This window comes from Sorex fumeus, unplaced genomic scaffold, assembly GCF_029834395.1.
Source record: "Sorex fumeus unplaced genomic scaffold, SorFum_2.1 ptg000100l, whole genome shotgun sequence".
Classification (NCBI taxonomy): domain Eukaryota; kingdom Metazoa; phylum Chordata; class Mammalia; order Eulipotyphla; family Soricidae; genus Sorex; species Sorex fumeus.
Genome location: NW_026606157.1, coordinates 1,539,736 through 1,557,727, shown reverse-complemented (window position 1 = coordinate 1,557,727; position 17,992 = coordinate 1,539,736). Strand labels below are relative to the sequence as shown.

General features: G+C 47.8%; 1 protein-coding gene across 1 annotated transcript in view; it reads right to left on the bottom strand.

Annotated features, from left to right (window-relative positions):
• The window catches only part of DERA (deoxyribose-phosphate aldolase), a 94,974-nt gene that overhangs the window by 69,156 nt on the left and 7,826 nt on the right, over positions 1–17,992 (bottom strand). The window contains exon 2 of the mRNA XM_056134633.1: positions 748–845. Within this exon, the coding sequence (XP_055990608.1) occupies positions 748–845 (98 nt within the window). The remainder of the gene's footprint in view (positions 1–747; positions 846–17,992) is intronic.

Genomic DNA, 17,992 nt, shown 5'->3' with positions numbered 1-17,992 from the left:
TTTTTTTTTTTTTCCAATTTAATCCCATTCCATTTTCAGAACAATATTCCTCTTTCCCAACTCATTCTGATAAGCTTCCTCTTCGCTTTTCAATCTGGCTATTTCTACAGATGAGCAATATGTGAAATGTCACCCGAAAAATTCCATCACGACAGCCTCCTACCCCCGATGAGATGCACTTGGCATTCCTGTCAGCCCTGAAGTGCCCCGGCAGTCGGTGGGCGGGCCTCTCCCCAGAAGATGCTGACCACGGGAACTCCCCCCAATCGCGGTTCTTGAATTTTGAAAAATGACTTATGAAAATGAAGAGCCAGGCAAACACGGTGGTCCAAGGAGGTCAACTGAGACCTGAGGGGTTCCTCAGCGTGAACTCCTGAATTTGGGCATTAAGGTTTTAAAATGAAAACTTAAGACAACCGAAGAAGGTATGTCTAAAAAAAAAAAAAAAAGAAAAGAAAGAAATGTGCTGAAAAAAGATGCCACTCGGTTCACTCATGAATAAAGATGCCACAAATTCATTTGCGGCTTTGCCACTCAAGAGTGATAAGATTTTTAACTTGTTTGGAATAAATGTGTTATCTTTCTCTAACCCATCATCGTCATATATGAATTATTAAAATAAGTCATGGACAGCTGCAATCGTTTAAGTTTAGATGCATCTTGAGCGAAATTCAATATTGTGGCCTTGAGGGGAGAGACCGTGCATGAGCAATGACGTGCAGGAGAACGTTCCAGAAGGGCCCTTACCTGCCACTCCTTCTTCAAACTCCTGAGCGTCTGGATCTTCTGGGCACGCCTGAGCACCGCCGGCTGATTCACTTGTACTTTGGAGATCCAGCTCAGGTCTGAAGGGGAAGGAAGAAAAACTCTTAAAAGTTTGAAGCTGTGTTGAATATATGCATTTTATCCAGTCCTTGAATGAAGCATCCTGTTTGGTGTCAGAGTTCGCGTAGAGCGGAGATTTTCTTTTTTACACACAACAAATGAATGTATTTATCCATCTATTATTTATTGAGCACTACCCAACAAATAACCTTGTTGAAGGCAGATGGGGAGGAAAAGGCATGCTTCTTGGAAAAATATCACGTTCATCTGGAATGTGCAGAAGGTGTGGGAATATGCCTAAGTGAACGGGGTGAGGGGGGGTGTTCACAGGCCATGCATCAAATTCTGACAGCAAGAACGTAGCACTTACTTGGGAGCACCCAGGCCAGGAGGCAAAAACTAATGCATCCTTTTTTTTTTTTAAATGTTCTGGGGTCTTCAGCTCCCGGGGCTCTGCTTGGGGTGGGGAGGGAAACTCAACCCACCCTCCTCCAAGGGGCCCCGGTGAGGACAGCCAGGCACAGAGGCAGGAGACTCTGTGCTGTTCTCTTCCGGGAGCAGAGTTTTATAGTCTCTGGGTCTTGGCCGTTGATGGGATTACACGGCGCCGGGGGGCAGTTGGTGGATGTAACGCCTACATACTGGAAGATGGGGGATCTGGGTGGAGAAGGCCCAAGTCCCAATCCGAGCGGGCTTGGAGATCTACGCCCTGGATCCCCCACACCTGGGTTCCTCTGCCGTTTCCTTCATGCATGAGGCTTGCCTGAATGTGTGGAGTGTGGTCTTAAGCATGGCTGTGGCTGGAACCGGAGGTCTTCAGCTGCCAGGGCTCTGCTCAGGGTGGGGAGGGTTGAGTTTCCCTCCCTTACTCCTGACTGTGCTCAGAGTCACTTCTGGCAGAACTTGGGGAATATATGCAGCGTTGGGGAGGAACGCGGGCTCTACAGTAAGCCAGGCAAGGGCAGTTCCTTACCTGCTGAACTACCGCTCCTGCTCAACCCATGCCTCCTTAACTGAACTGTTGTTGAGGTTTAAAGGACTCGCTGATTACCAGCCCTTAGCCACCAGATAAACATCCAGTTGACACCGATATGATGCAGCCCACTGTTTCCTCAACAGAGAACTTTCCAGGCCTGGACGCAGCACAGCAGAGGGGGCACTGACCTTGCACAAGGCCGACCTTTCATCCCAGGTGGCCCCCCAAGCACAGTCAGGAGTAATTCCTGAGTGCAGTGCCAGGAATCACCTCTGAGCATCAGTGGGTGTGGCCGACACAAAACCAAACCAAACCAAAAAGAAAGTGGAGGAGGGAAATTTTAAAAACTCAGAGAACTATTAAAACTATCAGAAATTACGGCAGAGAGGCTGGTGAGACGGTACAGGGGTTAAGGCACGTACCTGCCTCGCTCACTGCCAACCACAGTTCAATGCCCGCAACCACATCTAGTCCCTCAGGGACTGACTGACTCCCTGAGCATTGCTGAAAATCTACCCCCAAATAAAACAGCATAAAGGAAAGAAAAAGAAACCACAACATAGTTCTAACAGCAGCGAGAAAAAGGGCAAGAACTCAAGCCACTCGACACTCTTGGAGGTGCGGATTATTCTGCCCTGTTCTCTCCCACCCGCCATCCCCCCACCCCCCAGGCCTCAGCACTGGCGTTAGGCACAAATAGTGCCAGCTCCCCTGCTAGGGTGAACATCTGGCTTGATCTCTACTACAGAGTGTGTGCTTGGTGGTCCAAGGAATCCTGGAAACACGGTCTCCTGGACTTCTCCTATGAATTAGAATCTTACCCATTTGAGCCCCTAACAGCAAACACAGCATCTGACACGTGCATTTCGACTTCATCCACCCACACTCCTTAATGTAGATGACCTCACAGTAAATTGAGCATGCATTCATTTAACTTCTACCATGAACCTAACATCTGTGACCCTTGAACAACCTTAAGCTTCTGCAGAATCATCCTCTGAGAAGAGACTTGAAAGATGACAGTGGAAGAAGTTATTCCTCAGAAAATGTCTCACAATAAGATAATTCTGCGTAATGTGATGGTGAAAATTGATTCCATACTGCAGAGTTACAACACATACACACACACTTACACACACACACACACACACACACACACACACACAAGATTTGCATCTACCACAAAGAAAACCAAGAAGACATGCTTCTATAAAAGATAATCTCTGAGGGAGCACCAAATAAAGGATGTTGGGAGGATCCTCCCAGGATGGAAGATGCATGCTGAAAGTGGAATACAGACTGAACATGATTTCCACTCACTGCCTCTTTTGCAAACCACAGCACCCAAAAGAAGAGTGAGAACAAAAGGGAGTGCCCTGCCACAGAGGTAGGGTGGGATAGGGGGATGGGGGGTGGAGGGATACTGGGATCAGTGGTGGTAGAAAATGGGCACTGGTGGAGGGATGGGTACTCGAACATTGTATAATTGAAACACTAACACAAAAATTTGTAAGTCTACAACTGTATCTCATGGTGTTTCACTAATAAAAATTTAAAAAAAAAAAAGATAATCTCTGGATGGAAGAAGAAGGTTAAGGCACTTGACTTGCACACAGCCAACTCTGGTCGAACCCCCAAAACTGAATAAGGTCCACCGGCAGGAGGGATCCCTGAGTACAGTCCTGAGCTCAGCTGCGTATGACTCCTCCCACCCACCAAAAAAAGATATCACTCTCCCCCTTACCCCATTTTGATGAACCCAGTTGATTCTTATCAATATTAACGGTACAGAAATTCCAAGTGTGAACAATTAATAGTGATTTCTTATTTAAATAGCAATGAAAATGGAACTCTTCCAATGGAAGTGGAAGAGTTTCAGTGTACATTTTTCATAATTAAATTATTTTGTTAGCCAAAGTCATTTAACAAAACAGATTTCTAACATTTCAAATCCATCTGCTCCTCCAAGATATTGTATGTTTTGCTGCTTGTCTGCGGCTTCAGCTTCACAGAGAAAATGGGGAGTCGAGTGTCAGGCAAGTGAAAGCTGTTTTCTTCCCCACGATGACACTGATTTGCTTCCAGGCAGAGCCCAGAGGCCTGAGACAGACAGACAAGTCTGCGGTGAAAGAGAAAACCCCTCTCCTGGGAGCCTGTGCAGGCTCTCCTTTGTCTCTGCTACTTAAACAGGTGATTGAGGTTCTCAAAGACTGGCCAAGGCATAGAGGGGAGAAAAGTGAATGAAATGCAGTGGGTCAGCTGCTGGGGATGCCAATGTCAAGACGATCCTTAGAGGGATGGTCCCTCCTGTCCCGCAACACATGTCATCTCTCCCCTTCCCGGGCTGTGGTCACTGGGAGCACCCCAGGATGTCCCGGCCAGCTCCACCTCCTGCCCTGGCCCTCCCTGCCCTTCCTAGTCCGTCTGGACTCAATGGTCTCCCTGGGACCCTTGCCGGAAGCCCGCCCCTCCTCGCCAGCCTGGTGATCTCCCACTCAACCTGAAAGATTCAGTTCCCGGAGCTGATGGGACATTTTCCCGAGCAGAAGCAGCGGGGACAAGCAAAGACACGCCAGATGGCAAGTCATCAGGGACAGAGGCTTCTCCTTAGTGAGGCTGGTGTCTAGCTCACAACGGGATTTGGGGGCGGGAGGGGACACCGCTCCTGTCTCTGTGCTCAGGATCACTCCTGGTGGAGCTCAGGGGACCCATCTGCAATGCCAGCTATGTGCAAAGCAAGTGCCCTAGCTGGGCTGGAGCGATAGCACAGCAGGTAGGGCGTTTGCCTTGCACGCAGCTGACACGGCCAACCCAAGTTCAATTCCTCCGCCCCTCTAGGAGAGCCCGGCAAGTTCCCGAGAGTATACCGCCCACAAGCCTGTCAAGCTCCCTGTGGCGTATTCATATGCCAAACACAGTAACAACAAGTCTCAAGATGGAGACGTTACTGGGCCCGCTCGAACAAATCGATGAGCAATGGGAGGACAGTGCTACAGTGCTATTATTATTATTATTATTATTATTATTACTAGCTCTGTGCTCAGGAGTCACCTCTGACGGTGCTTGGGGGACCATATGGGATTCTGGGGATTGAACCCGGGTTGGCCACATGCAAGACAAACGCCCTACCCGCTGTGCTATCGTTCTGACCCTGTAAGTTTTGATATAACCGGCACAACCAACCTAATTAATGCCTGCAGCATCTCACTCATTGACCCTTTTATTGACCTTTTATTTCTGTGTGCAGTGAATATATCACATCAGCTCTTGCGCAAATTTCCAGGGTTCCATACAGTCTCGATGTCCAGAACATCATCTTGTGGAAGTGGCACTTTGCACCACAATCACTTTTCATTTAAAAAAAAAAAAAAAGATTGTCTCTTCACAAGGGAAGAGGGCCTGAAACAGGAAGGGGACAGCTGGGGACAGCTGCCTTCCCCAGTACAGTGCCCACGGAAGGTCAGGACAACAACAGCAGCTCGCACACGTTCCACGACACCAGAGATCTCATTTACCGTCCATAGCAGGATGGAGCACGGTGACACCACACCGGATCAGGCCCCACTGCTGAAAATGTCCTCGCAATGGTCAGAAAACACTTCAGCCCTGTGGTTACAGCAGCCGCAGAATTTACCTTGGTGCCTCCCAGGGTGATGGATTACCCAAGTATCTCTCTCATTCTATTACACTTCATCTGCTCCTCTTTCATTTCATCAAATAACCCTTGTTCTTCATGATGGGGTCTGGGGAAAAGCAAAGACCCCATCTGGCCTTTGTCATGCCCTTCACAAGGGCCCCTTGGTAGCTCCTACCCAGGAGAAGCGACTCCCAGGCACTGAGTCTCATCAGCACCACAGAATCTTCTCTGAAGGGGCTGGAGTGATAGAACAGTGGGAGAACATTTGCCTTGCGTGCAACCGACCCAGGTTCGATCCTCAGAATCCCATACGGTCCCCTGAGCAGTTCCAGAAGTAATTTCTGAGTGAAGAGTCAGGAGTAACCCCTGAGCATCACTGGGTGTGACCCCAAAAAGAAAAAAAAAATAATCTTCTCTGAGGAGGCAGGAGGGGTCTGAAGTATAAAGCTTTTGGGTAACCTTATGGCATTGATTCTCTTCTGAAAAAGCCACCCTATGAAAATCCCACTGCTTGGAACATGGTCTCAGATGGTCACAAACACTCTCCCAGTTCACTGTGATGCCCGTGGAAGCCTCCATGGAGACAGGTCAGTGGAGGGCCTGCCTGTCACTGGTGTATATCTGTGAATGTCTTTTTACTTCTCTTTGACGGCCCTGATACAACAGGCCTGGGACACTAACCCTCCTCGAGGAAGGGGACTGTGTCATTATACGGACTAGACCTTCGTTCCCATGAAGAAAAAAATCATCATGATACGTTATGAGACACATGACAAGACATCATCACCTAAATGATCACCTATTCAGCCACACTTAGATTTCCAAACATGGGCTTCCAACTCCCTGGGCTGTGGGGAAACTTCTGAGGGGAGTTCCTCAGAGCCTGTACTGGGGCCTCCTGCCCAGAGAGAATCGTCAGTTTTAGAGCAGCACATCAAGAAACTAGGAAACTCTCGTTCCCGTTGGGCAATGCTTTAAGATCTGATCAATGGTTCTAGGTGCCCAGAGAAGCCTATCTAACAGTTCCCTAGTATAGTGAGTAGGGCACTTGCCTTGCATGTGGCTGCCCCCTGCTGGTGCACCCCAGGAACACAGGCTCCCTGCACCAGCTCTGCAGAGGACTCCCAAACCACTCCGCAGGTATTTGTAGGGAATTAGTTGTCTTGAGGTGGAACTGGTTTAATTTTCTTTTCTTTTTTCTTTTCTTTTTTTTTTTTTTTTTGGTTGGCTTTTTGGGTCACACTCAGCATTGCTCAGAGGTTACTCATGGTTCTGCACTCAGGAATTATTCCTGGCGGTGCTTGGGGGGACCATATGGGATGCCAGGGATGGAACCTGGGTTGGCCACGTGCAAGGTAACACCCCACCCACTGTACTATCACTCTGGCCCCGGGACTCTGTTTAGTTTTCACAGAGAGAGCTATCCTGTCTGCAGGGCGGGATTTAACAGCAACAGACCCTGACTGCTAAGGCTTCTAATCAGAAAATGATGAGATTTGGGGCCAGAGCGATAGTACAGTGGGTAAGGCTTTCAAACAGCCGAGCCCAGTTGGATCCTGGGCATCCCATATCGTCCGCCAGGCAATGCCTGGAGTAATTCCTGAGTGCAAAGTCAGGAATACCCCTTGAGAATCACTGGGTGTGACCCAAAAGCCAAACAAAAAAAGAAAAAAAGAAAGAAATTGAGCAGACTTTATGAAGAAAAAGGCTGCCCCCACTCCACCCTGAAACCCTACAGCCAACTCTTCCCAACTGCACAGGAAGGAAGGAAGGAAGGAAGGAAGGAAGGAAGGAAGGAAGGAAGGAAATTTCTGGATGGGAAGGTCTGCACCTGGAAGTAAAATTTTTATGTCTCAAAAGAAGAATGCTGGGGCTAGAGCGATAGTACAGCGGTAGGGTAGGGTGTTTGCCTTGCATGCAGTAGACCCGGGTTCTATTTCCAGCATCCCATATGGTCCCCTGAGCACCACCAGGGGTAATTCCAGAGTGCAGAGCCAGGAGTAACCTTTGTGCATTGCTGGGTGTGACCCAAAAAGCAAAAAATAAATTAAAAATAAATTTTAAAAAAGAAGAATCCCTATTATCAGCTGACTCTCAGGACTCAAGACAAACTGGGAATGTGGAGTATTTGTGTGTGTGTCTGTGTGTGAGCACCGCACACCCAGCGGTGCTCAGGAATCATTCCTGGCAGAACTCGGAAGCCATAGGTGTTGCTGGGACACTGTGTCAGCCGCTGTGAGGAGAGTGCCTCACCCTCTAGACTATCTCTCTGCATCCCCTGTGACCTCTTCCTGTTCTCATTGTGTCTCCAAATGCAAACACAGGAGTGGGACCGGGTTGGGGAGAGGTTTCAAAGGACTGGAACATGTGTTCTGCGCGTGAAAGGTGCCCCGACGTCCTCCCGACACCACACAGTCCCCAAGCACTACCGTCAGAGTCCATACCTCCCCCCATAAAAGATCTGAATTCTATTTTATAATTATTCGAAAGGCAGCTTCCCAGAGATGCTGGGGGCCATCTGTGCTACTCTGGGAGGTGCTTGGGAAGCCAGGCCATGTGCTGGCCAGACATGGGCTCCAGCCCTCTGTGCTCTCTGCCCAGCACAAGAGACGAATTTCAGAGCAAAATTCCTGTCGTTGAATCTGAGTTTGGGGCCAGACCCAGCTGCAGCTCCATGGGGCTGACTCCCAAGGCTCCACTGCTGAGGTGGGATGGGGTCATCCCTAGAGAGATGCTCAGGGGGCCGACTGGGCTGGGCCCCCCACATGCCAAGCACCCCACACCAGTCTCTGAGCATTCCCCATTTCCAGCTTGAAATCCCTCGAAGAAGAAGAATAAGGAGCAAATTGAAAAACTATTAATTAAAATAACACTTGGAGATTACAGGGTTCTGACCTACCTCTATTTTGATTTCCAATTAGGAGGGATAATTAGCAGCTGCTCGTACATGGAATGTGAGTGATAGAAAAGAATTTCAAACGTTGGTGTGCAGCCGGAGCAATAGTACAGCAGGTAAAGGCCCTTGCCTCGCACGAAGAAAAAAAAAAAAGTATTGCTAATAACTACAAAGAGAAGACCGTCAAGCACCCAAACTGCGGAACCATCGAGAAGTTGCGAGAACTGTGGCTTTTCCTGAGATTTCTTGGGTGATGCCAGCGCTGCAGCGTATGGAATGAACTGATTTGCTGACAGCTATCTCCCACACCTCTCGGACACATGCAGTGGAATTCGGGGTTTGATTTTTCGGGGAAGTTTTTCTTTTTGTTTTTGTTTAGTTTTGGGGTCGCAATGCTCAGGGCATAGTCCCAGCTCTGCACTCAGGATCATCCTTGCAGGGCTCAGAGGACCAAATGGGGTGCCAGAGATTGAACCCAGGGAAGTCAGGCAGTAGGCAAGTGCCCCACCCGCTGTACTATTGCTCCTGTCCCTTATGGTGGAACTCTGCCGCCAAACGAGAGTTTCCAGATGCAAGTGAGAGTGGGAGCTTGTTCCTGCCTGCAGACAGACCCATGGAAATGCTTCTCACTGATGAAACTCCTAAGGCACCTTTGCTTACTCCGAGAGATGTCCCCACCCTACCTTTCAGTGGCTGTCTGAGAATGAACGCTGCCCCACGTGAAACAGGGAGCTGTGTCCCCTCATCACCCCACTGTGCTGCTTTGGCAAGGTTACCCTCCCGGGGATGTTTGAGAGTGATGGCAGGAAGTTACACTCAAAGCTCAGCCTTCTCTCCTTCACTGCCCGCAAAGGGCAAATAAACTTCACTAGAGAGATACAAGACTACAATATATTCTAGGTTTATTATTTATTTCCATGGGGAAGGCATACCCTGCAGTGCTCAGGTTCAGTGCTCACTCCCGACAAGTGCTTGGGGGACCATGAGGTGCCAGGAACGGTACCTGGGTCTCCTGATTCCAAGCATGTGCTCAATTTTCTGACTCTCTCTCCAACACTTGCTTGTGTTTCTTCTCTGGAAAATGATCTGCAATATTTTAAGTTTTCTCTGCATAGTGGAGAAACAAAAGCTCCCTGATGGAACTTGAGTCCCTCACCAGACCCAAGTCTGATGCCATGGTCTCCTCACTGAAGTCTTTAAGCCTAGAACAGGACAATAGGATGTTGCTTCTTACCTGGGTAAGTGACTATGTGAGCTAGCAACCATGGGGCATGGTTGGACCAGTGCTAAAACTGCTCCCTGCTTTGAGATTGATGCCCTATCTCTTAAATAGTTTGATTTTGGTTTGGGATTTGGGTTTTTTTGTTTGTTTGTTTTGCTTTTTGGGTCACACCCAGCAATGCTCAGGGGTTACTCCTGGCTCTGCACTCAGGAATTACTTCTGGCAGTGCTCGGGGCACAATATGGAATGCTAGGGATCAAACCCGGGTTGGCCGCATGCAAGGCAAACACCCTCCCTACCTGCGGAACTATCACTCCAGCCCTCTTAAGTAGTTTTATACATGTGTGAACACTCCTGTTTCCCTAGAAAACAGTCTCTGAAACTTTCATTAAAGTTTATTCAAACACAAACGTTCTCTTTATGCCTTAAACACAATAATCACTGAGTTCAATGTCAAACCATAAACATTGGGATAAAACTGCAAACAGCTTAGGGCCACAGCACAGTAGGGCATTCACCTTGTACATGGCCAACCCACGTTTGATCCCTGGCACCTCATACAGTTCCCCAAGCCCGCCAGGACTGATCTCAGAGCACTGAGCCAGGAGTAAGCCCTGAGCACAGCCAGGTGTGGCCCAAAAACCAATAAAAAAGGAAAAAAAAGAAATCTTAAAGGTTAGATGCTTTGATGAAAAGTCTGTCTCTCTCTCTCTCTCTCTTACACACACACACACACACACACACACACACCTGGTGGTAGTGAGACTAGAAAGGAAAGTTTCCCGAGTATAGATTCCAAACATACTTCCTCTGGACGTTCTGCCCGGGCCTGCCTGTGTTTACACATCCCCGAGTTAATGATGTCAAGACCAGCACCCTGACATCATTAACCGCGATCCCCAAGAACCGAGGCCCCAGCTACGGGGCCCCTCCCGGGCAGTAATTACCACAGCTGCTCCCGTCTGTGCCTCTGCTTCGGGGGAGGAGGGCCGGCCTGTACAAAGGGAGGCAGGAGCTGCAAGCCAAGTGCCTCAACGTTTAAAAAAATCTGTCGAGTTTGCTGGAGCGGAGATGAAACATTTATTCTTCTCTTGCAACCACTTTGGTTTCCAGGGAACTGAGTGTTACGGCTGCGGCGGGCTGAGGAGAGGTACAGCCAGAGACACGCACACAACACACACCAAAGTTGCCGGCGCCGTTTCAAAGCGCCTTTTTATGCCTTGAACTCAAAGATGAACACATTTCAAGGTGACCCAATCCTCGAGCGACAGGCTGTGTTTTAAAAGGGCCAGAGCTCTCCACTTAAACAATTTCTACTGACATGTTTAAATCGCATCCTTGGGGGCGCTTGCTGCTGTCTCATTTACTAGTCTTTCTCTCCCGACAGAAACAGCCCAGTTTAAAGGAGGGCTCCCAGCTTTCCTCGCTTTCTTCACAATTAAAATCCACAGGGCTCAGAAGTTTTTAAAAACCAACAGCAAAAAAAAAAAAAAAAAAGGAAAAAGAAAAAAACACACTTGTTTCTCAACTGCATAGGCACTGTGGAGGACTTTGAATAATTTAATGACACAACACACCCAAATGATTATAGAATGTTTCTGCTTACCAGAACCGTCTCAGAATAATAAAGGACGGGACCATGTCGCTCCTGCTGACAATGAAAAGTTGAGACTTCTAAGGCAAGGCTGCGTGAGCCCCTATCCAAGTGCGCCCCATTTAAAGTCTAAACAGGCACCGAACGGTTCTGTTGGCTCTTTTGTTTCACAGAGAGGGTGGATCTGAGGGGTTTTTCTTCTTTTGCCACTCAACTATTCCTCACAGCCCTCATGCGAGAGTCAGATTACACTAGAAATCTGGAAAACCGGGCTCCTTCCCTTAATGGAACATGGCAGGCACTTTGTGGACCGTTTCTCTGCAGAAATGCCTCCCCCGGCCGTCATTGGCTTCCTCCCCATTTCCCAACAGCGGAACTTCTCTGCCACCATCTTCCTCTCCTGCGTTGACCCTTGGGACTCTGCTGCTCAGTGGCCGTGAGCTCGGGGGGGGGGGGGGGGGGGTAGCAGAGAGTGGCCCCGTCATGGAAGCATCGAGCGCCAGGAACAGCAGGTGCCCCGGTGTGTTGGCTGGCCTGGTGGGTTCTGGTCCTTGATGCCACCCTGTGGTCCACCAGGAAGAGGCAGGAGCAATCCCTGAGCACAGCACCAGGTCTTAGCCCTGAGTACAGTGGTGTGTGGCAGCCAAATCCCCCCAAAATAATAAACAGTATTGGGGATGGGGGTTGACAGCTAGTGGATGATTAAGGCTTCCCCTTAAAGCAGGCAATCCCATATCAGCGCCTCAATTCCCGGCACCACGGGGCCCCCAGAAGAACCTGCTGGGTGTGGTCTGAAAACACAAACACAATTAATGCTTTATAGATTTTGTATGGGGCCAGAAAGATGGTTCAAAGGGCTGGAATGCACTTTTGCATGTGGAAACCCCTTCCCCATTTAATCTCCAGCACTGCATGGGTCCCCAAGTACTTCCAGATGTGATACCCAATACCACTCCCCCCCAAAAAAAAAATTGTAGGTATTGGGGCCAGAAAGATTGTACACAGGCGAATGTGCTCACCGTGCATGTGGTCAACCCCAGTTCAACCCCCAGCTCCACAAGCATAAATGACCCCTTGAGCGCAGAGCCGACAGATTCTGAGCACAGATGAGAGTACCCAACCCCCCTCACTAACTCTGCATAAAAAATTTTTTAATTTAATTTCACAGAGGTCAGAGAGAGAACTCAAGGGTCTGAGCACAGGCTTTGTATGCCAGGAGACTGGAATGATGCCCAGCATGGCATGGTTCCCTGAGTGGGTACTATCAGGAACAATATTCAAGCAGGTTGCCAAGGAACAGCCCCTAGCACCACTGAGTGTGCCAAAAACCAATCAACCAACCAAAACCAAACCAACCAAACCAATAACTGCAGTAGAAACCTGGAATACACCATTATCGAGTGCCACCTAATTGGAAGTAATGGGTGCACAGTAAGTTTCATTTCTGTGTTCTTGCCAGAGATGCCTAGATGACACCTAAAGGCATACACACACACACACACATACACACACACACACACACGCACATACACACACACTCACAGAAACACACACACTCATGGACACACACAAACCCAGGAACTAGAGGGATAGTGGGTAAGCAGCTTGCCTTGCAGGAAGCTGACCCCAGTTCAATCCCGGGCATCACATCTGGTCCTCTGAGTATCACCAGGTATTCGCTGAGCTCAGAGGAAGAAGTAAGCCCTGAACAAAGCTAGGTATTCCCCCATCTCCCCTCCCCCCCAAAAAACCCAGAAATTGAAGGGAATGATTCAGAATCATATATAGGGAGCCACTATTTCCTTTATGATTCTTTCTTGTTTTTCGGGCTGGAGCAAGGCATCTGCCTTTCATGCAGCCGACCCAGGCTCAATTCCTCCACCCCTCTTGGAGAGCCTGGCAAGCTACCGAGAGTATCTCGCCCACACAGCAAAGCCTGGCAAGCTCCCTGTGACGAATTCGATATGCCAAAAACAGTAACAACAAGTCTCACAATGGAGACATTACTGGGTCCACTCAAGCAAATCAATGAACAACGGGAGGATAGTGACAGTGATTCTGAGCCCTGCAACTTCATTCAACTCAATTATTAATTCCATCAGGCTTCTAATTGGATCTCCTTAATCTAATGGTACGTCCCCTGCAAGGGCTTCATTTCTTCCTCTCTGATTTTGACACATTTTATTTCTTTTTCCTGTCTAATTGCTCTGGCTAGCGTTTCCAGTACTTCAATGAATAAAAGTGACCAGCGTGGCAGCTTGTCTAAGGAGCATGTGGTATTTGTGGAAAAGCTTCCAGCTGTTCATGAACTATGAGGGCAGCTGAGCACTTCTCTGTTCATTTTCTCTATACATGCTTTTGTTCAGTATTTTTATCGTAAATAATTCTGAATTAAAAATTAATTTTCGGACTTGAGAGATAGCATAGGGGCTAAGACACTTATTGTGCACGTAGCTGACAGAGGGTCAACCCCCAACATAGCATACGGCCCCCTGAGCCACATCAGGAGTGATCCCTGAGTACAGAGCCACAAGTAAGCTCTGGCCACTGCCAGATGTGTCCCACAAACCAAAATATAACAATAATAAATTAAATTAAAGAATAAAAAATGTTAATCCCCTTCTTAGTCTCAGTGCTAAATTTTCATAAGTCAAGAATATATGACTTTATTCTTTTTGAAGCAGGGATTAAATATTGTCAAATATTCAATGTTTTTGCCTTCCAATATTAATGAATTAATGGATTCATTAAAAGTCATTTAGGTCACTTTTCCCTGACATCTAGATTCACAAACTTTTTCTCATAACTAAAGGGATAACCAATTTTCAAACAACCATAGAGTCCTAGGATTTATAATTTTTTTTAATGGCTCAAAACTAAAACAACTATCTCAACTAGCAAAAGTATCAAATATTTTTAGTATTTTTTCCCCTTGATTTCTGGGCCACACTCAGCAGTGTCAGGGCTTATTGCTGCTCTGCACTCAAAGATCATTCGTGGTGGGGGAGAGGGGAACAGAAGAGGTTCTATAAATCGAAGCCGGGTCGGCCGTGTGCAAGGACAGCACCTTTGCACATGGGCTGCCTTGCACGTGGGCTGTACTATGGTTCCCACTTCCTCGTCTTTGTTTATAATCTGAAGGTTACAACCGCAGGCAGGGCTGATTTTGTACGGAATCTGAGAAACACACAGCACGATTGCCAGGCTTTTACAAAAGCAAAAGTGTGGGGCCAGGGGCTGGAGCAATAGCACAGTAGGTAAGGCGTTTGCCTTGCACATGGCCAACCTGGGTTCGATTCCCAGCATCCCATATGGTCCTCTGAGCATCACCAGGGGTAATTCCTGAGCGCAGAGTCAGGAGTAACCTCTGTGCATTGCTAGGTGTGATCCAAAAAGAAAAAAAAAAAGTTTGGGGCCAGAGAGTAGGTACAGGGGTTAAGCCACATGCCTTGCACTGAGGCTGGCCCAGTTAGATTGTAAGTGTTTCCTGGTCCACAGTCCCCCGTGTATCACAGGGTGCAGTCCTGGGGGTCCCCAGCACCAACCGGGGGTGGCCCAGGTTATCCCCTGCATTGCAGGGCCCAAGCAGCACCACATCGCCTCACCCCTACACTGACCCTCCGTCCAGTAGGCCAAAAAAATGCATGGTAATAAAGGGAATATCTTTTACATAAATACATGCAACTCTAACTGAAAGAATCAAAATAAAATTACTCAGCAGCTACCCACTTGCCTTTTTCTGCATAGCTAATAAGTCGCCCTCAGTACCAAAAGATGAAGTGTGTTGGGGCCGGGCCAATAGTATAGCAGGTACTTGCCTTGCATGCAACAGACCCAGGTTTGATCCCCGGCATCCCACGTGACTCCAGGAGCACTACCAGGAGTAATTATTGAGTGAAGAGCCAGAAGTAACCCCTATGCACTGTCAGGTATTCCTGCTCCACCTCAAAAAACATAACAAAAAGATGAAGTGTGGAGAGCACCCGGTCTTAACAAAAAAACACATGTGAATTCTGGTCTGAACGTGGTAGTGCTGAACAACTCTCAGTGGTTTGTTCATCTGTGAAGTGAGGATCATAACACCATTTCCTGCAAAGAGTTATTGAGAGGCTTAACACAGAAAGCTTGAAGTATTTAGCATAGCACATAGTAGCACATCACTAAAGCCCAGGCACAGTGTCTGACTCATAGCACGTGATACAGAATTGCTGGACAAGCATCCTCTGATTTGCTGAACTTTGAGGTCTAAAATTCTACTCCAAATTTGTTTCTTTTAATTTCAGTGAAAATTTTGCAATGGAAAATTACCATCTTCAAAATCAGTCTTGGGCCCAGAGTGATATAGTACAATGGGTAGGGCATCTGCCTTGCACATGGCAGACCCAGGTTCCATCCCCAGCATCCCATATGGTCCCCCAAACACTATCATGAGTAATTCCTGAATGCAGAGCCAGGAGTAATCCCTGAGCATCACCAAGTATGACCTGTGATGCCCCCCAAAAAACAACAACAACAACAACAAAAACGTTATGTTTTACAAATGGCAGAAATGAGTTCCAACACGCCTGATAACTGTCTGAGTAAGTTGTTGTTTTTTGGTTTTTTGCTTTTTTGCTTTTTGGGTCACACCCAGCGATGCTCAGAGGTTACTCCTGGCTCTGCACTCAGGAATCACTCCTGGCAGTGCTCAGGGGATCATATGGGATGCTGGGAATCGAACCCAGGTTGGCTGCATGCAAGGCAAATGCCCTACCCGTTGTGCTGTTGTTCCAGCCTCTGTCTGAGTAAGTTTTTAAAAGTGAAGTAAAGAGCCAGAAAGACAGTACAAGGCATAAGGCACTTGCCTTGCACAGCACTGACTCCAGTTACAGATTCTTGATACTGCAAACCATCCCTGGAGCACAGAGCCAGGAGTAAGCCCCAAGCACTGCCAGTGTGATCCATCCTGCCTCCCTCTCCCCCCACCCCCACTTCAATGAAATAGGAAAGAGGCCAGTATATCTATTTTCATGACCCATTTTCAGGCAAGGTTTAAATATATTTGTCTAATTTCTTGAAGCAGAATGAAATAAATGAGAAATACTGAAGACACTAGCTACTACTATGTCACTCTGGCTGGACGTCCAGTCTCCAAAGCAGACCGAAGCTCTGGGAGAGCAGGGACTGACCCAGGGCCCAGAGCAATACTTCCCCAGAGACAGCAGGAACCATTTGCTGAATGAGCAAACGTGCTGTGCAAAAGACAAAATCCCTGTCACGGGTCCTGGTTTGACAAGCAGCCAAAACTCTCTTTCCTGACCATGTTTTAAACAAAATTTCTGTTTGTTCTGACTTGGATTACAAAAAATGCCTCTACAGCACCTAACTATCATTGTGTTCCTTGGTAATCATAGTCCCTGGTGATTCCAATCATGGATGTATTCCAAGGCCAAGGCTTTGTCTGTGCAAGAAATCCAAAGAATTGTCCCCATCTTCTTTCAGTTAAAAATCAGCCACTGGTTGCTTTTTCCCTTTTCTCAGCTACCTTTGAAACTCTCCTTTTGGTGCTCAAGAACGGACTGAGTCAAAGGGAGAGAATAGAGAGATGCTTAGAAGTCATCTAACACAACCCCTTCATTTTCCAGATTCTTCCCAAGAAAATCCCAGTTGAGCCAAAGACATGTAGCCAACATCCTTCAGAAGTCTCTCAAGAGACTTTTAAAGATGGAAGGAACAGAACTGAATTGAAATGGAGGGAATTGTCTGCCATAGAGGCAAGGGGAGAGTTGGAAAGGGGGCTATACTGGGGACACTGGTGGTGGAGAATGTACACTGGTGGAGGATGGGTGTTCAATCATTGTATGACTGAAACTCAAACATGAAAGTTTTGTAACTGTAGTTCACAGTGATTCAAAAACAATTTTTGAAAAATGATATTCAGGGTCTGGAGCAATAGCACAACAGGTAGGGCGTTTGCCTTGCACGTGGCCAATTAGGGTTTGATTCCTAGCATTCCATATGGTTCCCTGAGCACTGCCAGAAGTAATTCCTGAATGCAGAACCAGGAGTAACCCCTGTGCAACACCAGGTGGACCCAAAAAGAAAAAAAAAAAATGATATTCAGGAGCCAGAGAGATAGAACACAGGAGAGGCACTCGCCTTGCATGCCACCAATTCTGGTTCGATTCCTGGCACTTTTCACACATGGTTCCCCAGGGCACTGCTGGGAATGACTCCTGAGCATTGAGCCAGCATGAGGTGGACCCCAGCCCCACAGCACCCCAATGCTCAGGAACCTGAGACTCTGCTTTCTACTGAGATGCCAGGTTCAGCACCAGACAAACACCAACTTGTTCATTTAGAGAAATCAAGGCTGTCCAAAGCCAGACTACTCAACTGCAAGGTCAGAACGGACTTACTTTGGTGAGCAGGGTGAGGAGTGAGTTTCAAAGAGAAACCGTGGGCACGTGGGGGACTCAAGTGATCGTGGCCAAGAACCATTTTCCCCTGGCTGGCCCATGGTGATGGACGGATGAAGGACCAGGGGAACAGAGAAACGGGCCCCATGACGGTCAATAGACAAAGGACTAGGGGAACCAAGAAACAGAGACTGGGCTGGTCAGCAGACAGTTTATTTCTGTCTCCGCCCCAGTGTAGTCTGATCTCTCCCCTTACAGTGCAATCATTGTCATACTTTTGGTCATAGCCCCAGTCATCAGAGTTCCATCATCCTAGTCTCCTTGTAGACCTCAAAGTCCTCTCCTTCATTTTATCTTCTTCTTTGTCTCATCGTAGTCTCATAGTCCTCTACTTCCAGTCATCGCCATCATCTAGTCTTCTTTCTAGTCCTCACAGACCCTCTA